We start from the raw sequence: 13,541 nt of genomic DNA, 5'->3' as shown, positions 1-13,541 counted from the left end.
TGCGGGGGCTTTGAACCCCCCCCCCCCCCCCCTCGTTATGTCTACTCACTGCAAATACATTGCAGATTTACTTTAAATGGCATGATATGGAATATTTCTTTAAGAATGAAATGCTGAAATCAATTTTCAGTAGCCATTCCAAATGCATAGGTCGGAAATACATGATTAGTGGGTTGTAACGTAATTCTATGTGCATAAGTAGGGGCTGTTTATAGTGAAAATTCCATGTCTTAATTATCAGTAGATCCAAAGATAAAAGAAGTTGAAGTTATATGCAAATCCTAATGTTTCCTGTTCCTCTTAAACTGTATCTAAACCCAAGAACGAAATATTTTGCAGCTTACCATTCCTAAGATGTCATGGACGCAAAAGTTTTACTTTCTGGATTTCTGGCACGATCAACAGGTATTTCTTTGTATTTTCTGAACAAATATAACAACACATGTTCAATAGTATATTTGACGGGCCAAAGGGGACTAAATAAGAGACGTTCATTTATAGTGTTAGGACACCCTTTAATGTGTGCTTTCTGACAAATAGTTCATTTTCATTAGAAAACAGCCACAAAGTATAGAGCAGAAAACCTTATCCCATGCCAGCATGATGTAGCGGAGGGCTCTTTCTCTCTGTGTGGACGCAGAGGTTTCTCTGCAGAGGTATCGTCCATAACTCTACATTTTGGCAAAATTCATTCTCCCTGCTGATTGTAGTGATCTAGCTTGTTTTTAGCAGGAGGAGGGGTTCTGACATCTGCAGAGAGACCACTGCTTCCACACCTTCTGTGCAGCATGCTGGCAGTGGACAGACGTTTTTACTCTTAACTTTACAAAAACTTATATAATTTGCAAACGTTTTGTTTTGCTGCACCTGGATTGTATTTAGAGGATTTGAACTGAAGGTTCAGTTAGACTGTAATCATTTTCAATGTGTTTGTGCATGCTTAAGCATTTTTTTTTACCAAGTTCAATGTGCTTTGTCTAGGTTTATGACAGGTTTACTTTATCATGAGTAATCTCTCAGAAAGAGTACAAGATAGATATATGGGAATGTGGGTCCGGCTTGTTCACTGCTGAAGTTGTGTGGTTCCCATGCCCATATATAACCTGCACCGTGCATGAAAAGTCAGGAGGAGGCAGGGCAAATGGTGAGCAAATGATGAATCAATACACAGGAACCAGAACGTTACTAGAAAAGGAAGCAGGGTGTTATGTCACACCAGTGAATGACGGTTCAACTATATAGTAAAATGTTTGGAATGTTTTTTAAAGTCATACATTGATGATTTCTGCTTATTCTGATCATTTTCGTTTTCCTGACCCATCTTTGCTCAGCAGTTTCCTTCATATGATGAACAGGCATGTCTGCTGACAGTCGTTGGCTGGATTTTATATAGAGTGAAACTAATTTTACAGCATGGAGACATGATGCCTAAAGTGCATCTAAACCTAAGAAGAAAAATACAAAAGCAAAACTCCATAGTAGTGTAAAGGCCCATTCACATCCTAGTGTACTGTGCGTTTAATGCTTGCTATCGCACAGCGCTCCTAGCGTGCATTACCGTGTGCTAGGTGCATTAATTTGAATGGCAACCCAATACACTTCCCAGGTGCATGCCACTGGGAACGCACCTAGCACATGGTAACACACACTAGGTGCGATGTGCAATAGTGTGTGTTAAACACATGGTATCATGCGATTAACAAGACACTATGGTGTGAACAGGCCATAAAAGTCAACCTTATTCCTTGCTTCTCCAGCAGCCTGTGCCCTCCGTGTGCTCTCTGACGCTTCCAAGATGTGGACGGGCCCTTGACATCCTAACGTACAGTACAGAGCCAATAATACTGCATAGTGTCAGAGAGCTGTGACCATCTGAGAAGCTCTGGGGACCAGTCGTTCAGAAAGAAAAAAGTCCACAGAAGTGAGGAATAAGTATTTCAACTTATCCCTATCCCCCTAGACAAAAGGAGTATTTAACCCTTGAACACGGAGTTCAGCAATAATATATGCACATTTCCTGTCACTTGTATGTGGTTGCATATGGGGGCAGGGGGTGGGACTTACAAAAAATGTTTGCATTTTTTTTATATGCAGCGTTAAAGGAGAACTATGAGGTAAGTGCTTTTCACTCACCTCATAGTTCTAGCCGACCTATGACAATGAGACTGTCACAGGTCGGCTCAGTAGATAGGGAAGTTAGAGAACACATACCGGCGTTCGCTCCGATCCGCCAGCGCTGACTGGCGGAACGGACGGATCTACGCATCATACAGTTACATCTGGTGGCTTGTGAAAGTGTCATTGCCTAACATTTCCAAGGAATAGTTGCATGATATTTTCCCTCAGAAGCCAAGATGCCTCAAAAAAGTGTGTAAACAACGCAGATAACTTCTGCTACATTTGCATCTCAATAGTGCAGTATGACGGCAGTGGTAAAAAAGGCATACCACCTATATTTTGGATGCAAAATAGGGGATCAGGACAAGAGTTACACACCTCATTATTGTGGCATTACATGTGCAACTTATCTGTGTCATTGGCTAAACAAGAAGAAAAAGTCGCCTTTCACAGTCCCAATGGTGTGGAGGGAACCCACTAATCATAGTAGCGACTGCTATTTTTGCATGGTTCCCCCATTTGCAAAAGGGGTCTCAAGAAAGAAGAAGTGGACCATGGAATATCCAAACATTCCATCTGCACTGCGTCCTGTACCCCATGGTGAGTACATTTACAAACTTCTAGACTGATATGGTTATTAGGAGTAGGATAGAACATATGGAAATTCAATATAGAAATACAGATTTATAAAAGATCTGGTGAGTATATTAACTTTATTTTTGCAACCCTTCAGCCAGGGCAGAGAGCGAGGAGAGAATTAGTTATGAGGCCTTAAAACTGATAGCCAATGTAACATAGGTATTCTCAGTGGCCGCCAATGTAACAGAGGTATATACTGTATACCCTGACCAGCAATGTAACGGAGATATATACACTGACCAGCAATGTAACAGAGATATATACACTGACCAGCAATATAACGGAGATATATACACTGACCAGCAATGTAACGGAGATATATACACTGACCAGCAATGTAACAGAGATATATACACTGACCAGCAATGTAACAGAGATATATACACTGACCAGCAATATAACGGAGATATATACACTGACCAGCAATATAACGGAGATATATACACAGACCAGCAATGTCACGGAGATATATACACTGACCAGCAATGTCACGGAGATATATACACTGACTAGCACTGTCACAGAGATATATACATTGACCAGCAATGTAACAGAGGTATATACATTGACCAGCAATGTAACAGAGGTATATACACTGACCAGCAATGTAACAGAGGTATATACACTGACCAGCAATGTAACAGAGGTATATACACTGACCAGCAATGAATTTAAAATGATTGAGATTTCTGAATTAGCATAGGTGCAATGTTTACTGGATTACAGTAGATTTGTTTCACTTTTTTTCCTGCAAGTGCCTCTTGAAAGTAAATATAAAACAAATCCCAACTTACAATATAGTATATCTAAAAATGGTCCAGAATTTGCATCCCAATTCACCACAATATTTACATATGAATGAGTTGCTGCTTATTTATGTGTAAATATCGTCACCCATTCATATGTAAATATCACAGTCAAACCTATTTTCAGTGGCGGGCCAGTAGCCACTATCTTAAATTTGCTTGCCACTGTCTGCCTTACATTAAACTAGTAGCAGGGTTTTTCACAAAAGGGTGAAGAGTTTGGAGAAGCAGGAGAAGTGAACAATCTAGGACAAAATAGCCGATTTGGAAAAATTATCCAATTCAGCTCACTTTCCAGTTCAGCTATTTTGGCCTAGATTGTTCACTTCTCCTGCCTTCTCCAAACTATTCACCCTTTTGTGAATAACCTTGCCATAGGTGTATGGTCAGATAGCAGCCATAATCCACAGAACTATTATGCACATATCTTTTTCTGTTGACATTCGGATGCATATTACAGAAAATAAATGATGTATTCCGTTTAGAAAAATGTTATCAAGTTCACCTTTCTGGAGAAAGACCAACAAAAAGTACAATTTTCATGGTTTAATACCAAAGTAGAACCGTGCCTACTATGATGACCACCACAACATGTAGACCTAGTTATATTTCTTTTCATAAAGCCCTGTAATATTTTTCATATGTGAAGACTAATTATACACAGTAAGATTATTATATTCTGCACTGTAACAAGTGCTGTCAAAGTTATAGCACCTATTACAGTTTAATAAGTCAAAGAATATTAAGGAAGGAAGGGGAAAAAAAAGAAACAAACCCTTGCAGTGGGGCTCCTCTCCCCCCTCCCCCCCGCACTTCAAGGGTTAAGTACTCATTTTGTCTCGAGGGGGCTAATAAAGCGGATATACTCACCTAATCCTCAGTCTTATGGTGGTCAGTGCTCGCCTCCCCCTTCATTCCGGCTGTGGAATGTCCCTCGGCATTCTCACGTCCAGTGAAAGTCAATGGACCTACATTAGACTTGATGACATCAGTAGTGATTAGGCTGCTGGAGCCCGGAGGAGAAGAGGCTGTGGAGAATGGTCTAACAGCCCAGAGTAGATCTGTTTTATTTGAGTCCCCTGGACAAAACGAGCGCTTACCCATGGAGCGCATGGGTAGCCCCACTGCAAGGGTACATTTTTTATTTTTTCAGAGTTTTTCTTTAACCCCTTCGTGACCGACGACGTACAGTAGACGTCGCCAGCATCGGGGCTGTTTAAATAGACTCTGGCATTCAGAAAATATATAACGTTTGGGGGTTTAAAGTCCATTTTCAGGCCTAAAATGTGGAATATAACATGGGTGCAAAAAATGAAAAAAAGGCCTCAGTCATGAAGGGGTTAAAGCAGATGCACACCCAATCACTAAAATCCCATATAATCTGTGACATATTAATGTAATTTCAAAAGTATTTTTTTTGTAATCTACAGCTTTCATTAAATAATATCCGATAATCCTGCCATTGAAGGTCCTTGTTCAGGCATTTCCTGTCATAGGGTGACAAAACTCTGTCCCTACTTCCTAAACACTCTCCTGCAATGCCAGTCTGTCAATTGTGTTTTTAAAGGAGGCTACAAGCAACTGTGCCAACATTCATTGTGCAGTCATGTTCCGCTGTTATCACCATTAGGAAGCCTGCTCTGAGCCATGACATGTTGACACTGCTGGAGTGCATGTAGACAGGAAGTGATGTCAAGAGGTTGCAATAGATCATCAGCACAAAGGTGCAACAAAGCATGAAAAAAAGATGAAAACATTTTGTAATATTCTAACTCTGTTTATGATACACAAGCAAACTAAATGTCATCCAATTAGGGTTTACATCTATTTATTTTAAACAAAGTGAATAACCTTTATTGACCAATCATAAATAAACTTCTATTACTGTAACTAAGGTGAACTGCTGCAAGCCGAATTCTAGTTGTTATGACTATCTATACACAACTGAACTTTGCACCATGCTATTAAATGAAGGCCATTGTGTCAGTAGACTAGACAGTAGACAAGGCAGGGCTAACAGAGGCTTTTATGCCCTGCCTATTCAGTTCTGGCACTGGTGAGACTCACGAATGCTTTAATTTTGGATATTTAAACTTTAGCCGAGCTACGATCATCTCAACTGTGAACATTACATAACTCTGACAGTGGAAAGAGTATGTGGAACAGTGTCCTCTGTCTTAACTACTGAACGAGAAGCATGCCGAGGATTATCCCCAATCACTTGCCCTTTTAAGGTGTTCTTGCTTAAGGAGCAGTCATTGTGGGAAAAATAGATATATTGTTTTCACCTTGCAGTCATTCCATTCTCTTACCCAAGTACACTATATGAGCGGTGTTCCCAAATTGAACTTTCTGTTAAAACTGCTCTGCTGGTAAAAATGAGACTTAGACTTTCGAAGTTTCCAGCTTTGTTGACTCATCAGGGGTGGGGAACAAAGTGACCCCCTCTTATAATTATTCGCTTCCAGAACTATGTGAGCAATGCCTGGAAGCTGTGACGGCACTGGATGGCAATCTGTCACTGATATTTATAAGATAAACATTTCAAAGTAATTTATTCCCTACTACAAACACTTTGCGTCATCTCCAAACGCTGCGCGCTATGTGAATTGCGCTTTAACTAAACATTTCTATAAATGGCGTATCATTCAACCAACGGTCAGACATTCAGAAACTGATTTGTATTCAAGCCATTTGCATTAGAGAATAAAGTGACTTTTTGTTTTCTTAATCCTGTAAAAGGCATCAATGAAACATACATGTTAAAAAAAAAAATTCAAATAATAATTCAAAGGAATTGTAGCTAATGATACATCAGATAATCTTACCATGATGTGGTTTGTATAAGGAAAGCTCTATATCCTGGATTGCCGACTACAGTCCAAACTTGCTGAGAAATCCAGGAATTGTGGAAGGGGGCAGAGTGTCAGGCAACTGTTAGAAAGAAGAGGCAGCCAGAAGAGGAGAGAAGGCAAATGTGGGGAAGAGCAGAGTCACAGTACTTAGATTTGTAGTGAGGACAGGCAGAGGGGAGCGTGAGGCAGGCAAAGAGAGGCTAGTCTGATGAACAGAAGTGTAATATAGTGCAGGGGAGGTAGGGTGGGGAGCTTAGGAAAAGGCAGGCGGCCAGTCACTCAATGCCCTGCTCTTGCTCATAGCACACATGCTGTACTGACAGCTGCACTATAGCTCAGTCATTTACACCAAGACACATTTAACTCTTTATTGTCAGCAATGCAGCATGGATCAGTGCCAGGCTGAGGATTAACTTTGTAGAGTAGTAAATTAACAAATAATTTTGTGCAAATTCTGATCTACCAGTACATACATTGCTTGCTACTGTTTGTATAATATATATACTGTATGTATGTATATATATATATATATATATACACACACACACACAATACTGTGAAAAAGATTTAGGCAGGTGTGAAAAAATGCTGTAAAATAAGGGTGCTTTCAGAAATAAAAGTGTTAATAGTTTATCAATAAACAAAATTAAAAGTGAATGAACAGAGGAGAAATCCGAATCAAATCAATATTTGGTGTGACCACCCTTTTCCATCAAAACAGCATTAATTCCTCTAGGTACACTTGCACACAGTTTTTGAAGGAACTCGGCAGGTAGGTTGTTCCAAACATCTCAGAGAACTAGCCACATATCTTCTGTGGATGTCGGCTGCCTCAAATCCTTCTGTCTCTTCATGTAATCCCAGACAGACTCGATGATGTTGAGATCAGGGCTCTGTGGGGGCCAAACCATCACTTCCAGGTGTTCTTCATTACGCTGAAGATAGTTCTTAATGGCATTTGCTGCATGTTTGGGGTTGTTGTCCTGCTGCAGAATAAATTTGGGGCCAATCACACGCCTCCCTGATGATATGGCATGATGGATAAGTATCTGCTTGTATTTCTCAGCATTGAGGACACCATTGATCCTGACCAAAACTCCAATGTGTGCGTGTGTGTCGCATACCTGGGGAAGAGATGGCACCAGCATACACTATGGGAAGGTGTTCTGCTGGGAAACACTGGGTCCTGCCACTCATGTGGATGTTATTTTGACACATACCACCTACCTAAACATTGTTGCTGACCAAGTACATTATGGAAAGGGTATTCCCTGATAGCAGTGGCCTCTTTCAGCAGGATAATGCACCCTGCCACAGTGCAAAAATGGTTCAAGAATGGTTTAAGGAACACAACAACGAGCTCCAGGTGTTGACTTGGCCTCCAAATTCTCCAGATCTCAATTCAATCGAGCATCTGAGGAATGTGCTGGAAAAACAAGTCCGATCCATGGGGACTTACAGGACTTAAAGGATCTGGTACTGAAGGCTTGGTGCCAGATACCACAACATACCTTCAAGGGGGGCCTACTCAATATTAGGCGGGTGTTCATAATGTTATGGCTAATCAGTGTATACATACATACTGTATCTATACATATAAATATATATATATTTTTTTTTTAAATTAATTTTTGTTTGTTTTATAGCAGAACAAAAGTCCCCAAGAGCAAGCACCTTAACCACTTGCCGTCCATGGCCGTTCCGAGCCTTATAGGAGCGGGAGGGCATCTTAAGAGGGGATGGAAGGCCTGAGTTATGAAGATCGCCACAAGAAGAAATTAAACTTGTTTCCTTAGAAAAGAGGCGCTTAAGAGGGAACCTAATTGCAATTTAAAATTTATTAATGGGGACCACAATATTTGTAAAAAAGATGTTCACACCAAGAACTGTATTGATGACACGAGGGCACAACAAGAGGTTAGAAGAGAGGAGGTTTCATCGAAGACTGCGTAAGGTTTTTTTTTACTGTAAGAGTAGTAAATGTGTGGAATTCCCTTCCACAGTCAGTAGTATCTGCTGATAAATTCAAGACACTTTTAGATGAGTTTCTTTGTTCACTAAATATACAAGGATATGGTAACTACTAGAGCTAAGTATATACAAACGTTGAACTAGATGACCTGTGTCTTTATTCAGCCTTACCTACTATGTAACTTAGTAACTTGTAACTAGATGCCTAAAAAAAGATACAACACAACCCGAAAGGGAAGCGTGTACCTCTAAAGGTGGCCATACACTCTACAACCATCGCAAGACTTTAGTCTTGCTCCAAAGAGATGCCACCTGAGGCAAGAGCCTCAGGCTGCCTCATTATAGGGACAGTGTTGCCTGTTATATTGCAACGTAGTGGAACCTTTGCAATTCAATGTCTATTCCTGGTTGCCACAAAGAGGTAACAATCCTTCCACTGTACAATACTGAGGTAAAAACAAAAACAGGATGGTAGAAGATGATTTAGACTTCCTGGTGGCTGCTTCCTTCTGCCCAAGCAACACAGAGCAGTCTAGTATGTAAGAGAGCGCAGAGCATGTTATGGTTTGATATGAATCCTTAGTGCTGATGCAGCTGTTGCTGTCATTCATTATCCCTCAGGATCCCAATGTAGCAGATCTTAGGTGTTGCATTTCCCCACAAGCTAGCCAATGCTTGATTTCAGTTCTGACTTTCTCTTCTATGAAACTGCCCTGAAAAAAAACAGAGAGGCAAGATAATTCCAGGATGACAGAAGTGACCCTAAAGAGACTTGCTGCACAATTTAATGAATCATATACTGTATGAGTAAAAATAAGTGGCATGATTCTCATGATTTGGGTATTGATTTTGATTGTACCAATTTGTTTAAAAGAGATGTAAAGTCCCATCATATCTTATCCTCTATAACATCAGCACTGTAATAGGAATACGTACTAGAGTTGTTTTTGATAATGCAATCAAAGCTTACTTGAAAAAATCCCTTTGATGCAGTGAGTGATGCCTTCTGTCTGCCCATCACTTTCACCAGCTTCTTGGATTCCCAGTGAGCTATGCATCTCTTTCCCTGCTGGTTGATGTGATGCAATCTCGATTTTGCATGACTAGATATCCTATCATGCATTGCCTCCAGCAAGCAATGATTATGTTACATTGTTCAGATGTTGATGCTCAGTGTGAGTTGTAACACAAGGAAGTGTATATTCAGAGATCTAAGTGGAATTGTGTTAGTGCATTCAGGACGTACATCCCACGGACATCTTGAATAAGTACGTTTACAAACTTCTCGACTGATCTGGTTATTAGAAGTGGGATAGAACTTATGGAAATTCAGTATAGAAATAGAGATTTATTTTCAGTTTTGGGCCATATATCCTGTTTAATCCTGGATATCTCTCTACTTATGACAGATAGTGAGAAAAAGTTGGTACCATTTTCAGTACTTTGGAAACTTTTATGCTGTTTTATGTTCTCCCATCCTCTTCCGTATCTCCCTTCACTTCCGATAGCCAGTTAGGTTAGGCTGTGGACAGACAATCAGCAATTGTCATTTTCTAAGCACTTGGAATTGGAGGTTTCCCCTCATTAGTCAGAATTCTTTAGGCTCTGTTCACACCTAGGCGTATCGAATATGCGCGATTCGCGGTTAAAAAACGCGCGACAGACTCGCGTTTCCGAGGGCTACTTCCGAGGGCTCCCAATGGAAACGCGTGACAAAAACGCAGCAAAGAAGCTCATGTACCTTTTCAGGCGTAGGCCGTTTTGTAGCGCATTCAGACGGGCTGAAATACGGCAAGGTGTGAACCATACCCATAGAAAACAATGGGATTTTCATGTTTGAGCATTTTGTAGAGCGTTCATAGAGAGTTGAACGCGCTACAAAACGTAAAGGTGTTACAGTCAGTGTTCATTTTGGACTTCACTCTCATTATAGTCATCAAAGATAAAATGCTTGGGGCTTGGTGCTGTTCGTTTTCAATGCACAGAGTGATGTTGCACCAGAAGGTACCTTTCACACTCACTGTCCTTGTAACCTAACCCTAACACTCCTCCTCCCCTTACTGTAACCCCAACCCTAACAATAACCCTCCCTAATGTAAATGAAAGCCCTTGTTTGTATAATCACCTCTACTGTGCTGAAGACCAATCCTTCTTACAGAGACAGATCACTATCATTTGTTAGTCACAGTACCTTACTAATTGGCAGTGTGCTCTACAAGCTGTTACTTTTGTCAGTTCCATCTATTTGTGTGGCACTACACTGATAACATCAGCATTTTCACAAATACAGGCTTGTAGGTCTTGATAGTGAGTGGGGGACAGAGTTTTGGAGTTAAACTGGAAGATACAAAGAATGAAAAGATTATGGGCTAGTTTACTGCTGGTCCTGTGTGTTGTACAACAACTCGATGTACTGGAAATGAAGACACGCATTGAGAGATGCTGCCACCCTTCTGAGGAAGTGGCCAGAACAGAGCCATGAAATGCATTGAGATGGTGCTTTTATGTATATATGCCTCATCATAAAAACATTGTTGAAAACCTATAAAGGCCTCCACCCCATCTGTTACATCGGAGTGTCTTAAGCCTTGTGTTTTGGGGCTTCTTCCTTTATCCTTCAGACCAGATTCAGTTCCTATAGCTTCCCAGCTCCAGATTGTTTGAATCACACCCCAAAGAGCATTGAATGTGACACCCTGTGTGGGAACTTAAGTATTCCCCACAAGCATTCAGATGTTGGCTGCCTGATATCTCCTTGGGACATCCTGCAACCACATCCATGTGAGTATTGGATAGACACGTGTAATTTGTTTTGGATGCATCCGAATTTCCTCATGAACAAATAACGAATCTGAACGTATGGGACCCCAACGCCAAGAAAAAAAAAAAAAAAGCGTTGGGTCCCCCCTAAAATCCCGTACCTGACCTTTAATCCGAGAAGCGCCTGGCAGAGCACCTTGTCTCCATGTCGATGAGGAAAAGGGCCTCTTCCATACAACCCTGGTCCGGTGGTTGTGGGGGTCTGAGGGTGGGGGGGCGGACGGGCGGGCAGGCAGGCTTATAGGTATGTGGGGGCACCCAGATGCCGCCGCCCCTTTTGCGAATGAGTAAAGGGTAGTTGTTACCCCTGGTCATTCACCACAGTAAAATCATAAATAACCACACCATAAAAAAGTCCTTTATTTGGGGGGAAAAACCCAACAGTTTCTCACAAAAAAAAAGTCAATCCCATCGTCCAGAAATGTAGATCCACAGCAATCATGAGGGACCACAGATGCCGACCCGCTGAAAGAAAAAATACCCGATGCCCGGTGATCATGGCGAACTATCGTCAAAAAATGACAGATCTGACCCGAATTTCAACAAAGGGGCGGAGCAAGTTGCGACATCATGGGACTTGTTCCGTTCTTTTGTTAACATACAGGAGCAGAGTTGTTATTATGACAGATTTGCTATCTATTGTAAACAAAAGCGTGGCACAAGTCCTGTGACATCACTACTTGCTCCGCCCCTTTGTTGACATTCCAGTCAGAGCTGTTATTTGGCGGTGAGAGTTCTTTGGAATTGGTCGTGTCGGCAGGCTTTGGGTGTTTTGTTTTTTTCGATGAGTTGGCGGGCGTTGTCCATCACGATTGACATGGATCTACATCGCTGGGTGACGTGATTGACATTTGGGTTACATCAGTAGACTTGTTTTTTTTTTAAAATAAAATACTTGTCAAGAACTGTGTTGTATTTGTTTTACAAATAAAGGACTTTTTTAAGGTGTGGTGTGTTTATTTACAATTTTACTGTATTTTGTGAATGAACAGGGGTAACAACTACCCCTTACTGATTCACAAAGGGGGGGGGGGGTGGCATCTTTATGAAAGAGGGCACCCAGATTCAGATAAGCCCCCCTGCCCCCGTTTTTAGGACTAGACATGTTGCATTGCAAGGTGGAAAACAATGTAGCTCAGAGAACAAGGCTAGGCCTCACATACAACTACAACTGCTGGGTAACAGGAGTAGGGTTGGGAAGCTGAAGGTGCCCAAATCACTGTATGTGGGCAGGAGAGATGAACTCACGAGAGCTCCACGTGTCTCTTGCCATCAGGAGCAACACTGGGAAGGTGCTTTCTCAATGCTGAATGGCAGGAAAGAGTGTGGCACACAGGCGTACAACACTCCATCCAGCAGGTGATGTTAGCACTCAGTCCCTCAACATGAACCCTCTTCTGCAGTGAAACAGACAAAGCAGGAATTTTAAAAGGTTTAAAGCCTTTACAAACCTGCCTGAATCTCACTAAAAGCTTGGCAAAGATCTTGGAAAAGCTTGCTGCAGATTCTGAGACTTACACAGACCTGCCACACAACACAGGCCTGCCTAGCAGAGGAGCTGTTGTTTTTTTTCTGTTGCCATTATGTAACACTTACCGGTCTTGTCCCACCCCCAGACTATGAATGGACAATGAAAGGAGAAGCAGCACACTGATAATTTCTCTGTCATCTACGCTCTATTTCCTTGTGAGTGCCTCAGTAAAAATGATTTACTCCTTGCGTGGTTTGTTCTTCCTATCTGACCTCAGCTGTATAGGGAATGCAAGAAGGCAAGCACAAGGTTAGATTCAGGTACTTCCACAATGTATTAGCCTTAAAGAGCCACATTCATTAGTGTCTTTTATATGTCCTGGGAGTTCAGCTTTAAGGTGCTACCTTAACTGCACCAATGGTTACAATGAGAAGTGCAAGTTTCGGTGTTTACTGAGGCCATACTGCATACAAGTTATTTGTGTAGTCAGAAAAAAGGGAACCGTGACCCAAGCATTTCAGCTTTTGTCATGTAGCAGACTCTAGGAAATAGTTTCTTTTGTTAGCTGAGAAAACGCCCAAGTCAATGGATTATACAAGAAAAACCTGTTGTTAAACAAAAGGAATCTAAACACAGTCTGAAGGCAGGTAAAATATTGTATATCATTGTATTCAAGCAGACATAGGGAGCCTAAAAAGAGGTAACCTATAGTGCTCCAAGAATCCTTTGTCACATATTGAATAATCAGACACACACACACACACCCCTATACTAAACAAGCATCTAACCCTTGCTTTGTGTAGTGGGCAGGTGGATATTACATGCCCCCCCCCCCCCTTTTTTTTTTTTTCATACACCAAC

The 13,541-nt window shown here is 41.3% G+C and overlaps 1 protein-coding gene across 1 annotated transcript in view; it reads right to left on the bottom strand.

Moving 5' to 3' along the window:
* The window catches only part of CFL2 (cofilin 2), a 38,350-nt gene extending 31,639 nt beyond the window's left edge, over positions 1-6,711 (bottom strand). The window contains exon 1 of the mRNA XM_018567045.1: positions 6,392-6,711. Within this exon, the coding sequence (XP_018422547.1) occupies positions 6,392-6,394 (3 nt within the window). The 5' untranslated portion in view covers positions 6,395-6,711. The remainder of the gene's footprint in view (positions 1-6,391) is intronic.
* Between the last annotated feature and the right edge of the window lie 6,830 nt (positions 6,712-13,541).

The sequence above is a fragment of the Nanorana parkeri genome, unplaced genomic scaffold, assembly GCF_000935625.1.
Source record: "Nanorana parkeri isolate BGI_ZX_2015 unplaced genomic scaffold, ASM93562v1 scaffold1002, whole genome shotgun sequence".
Classification (NCBI taxonomy): Eukaryota; Metazoa; Chordata; class Amphibia; order Anura; family Dicroglossidae; genus Nanorana; species Nanorana parkeri.
Note: the sequence above shows the minus strand (reverse complement) of the source record. Positions and strands in the feature narration are given on the sequence as shown.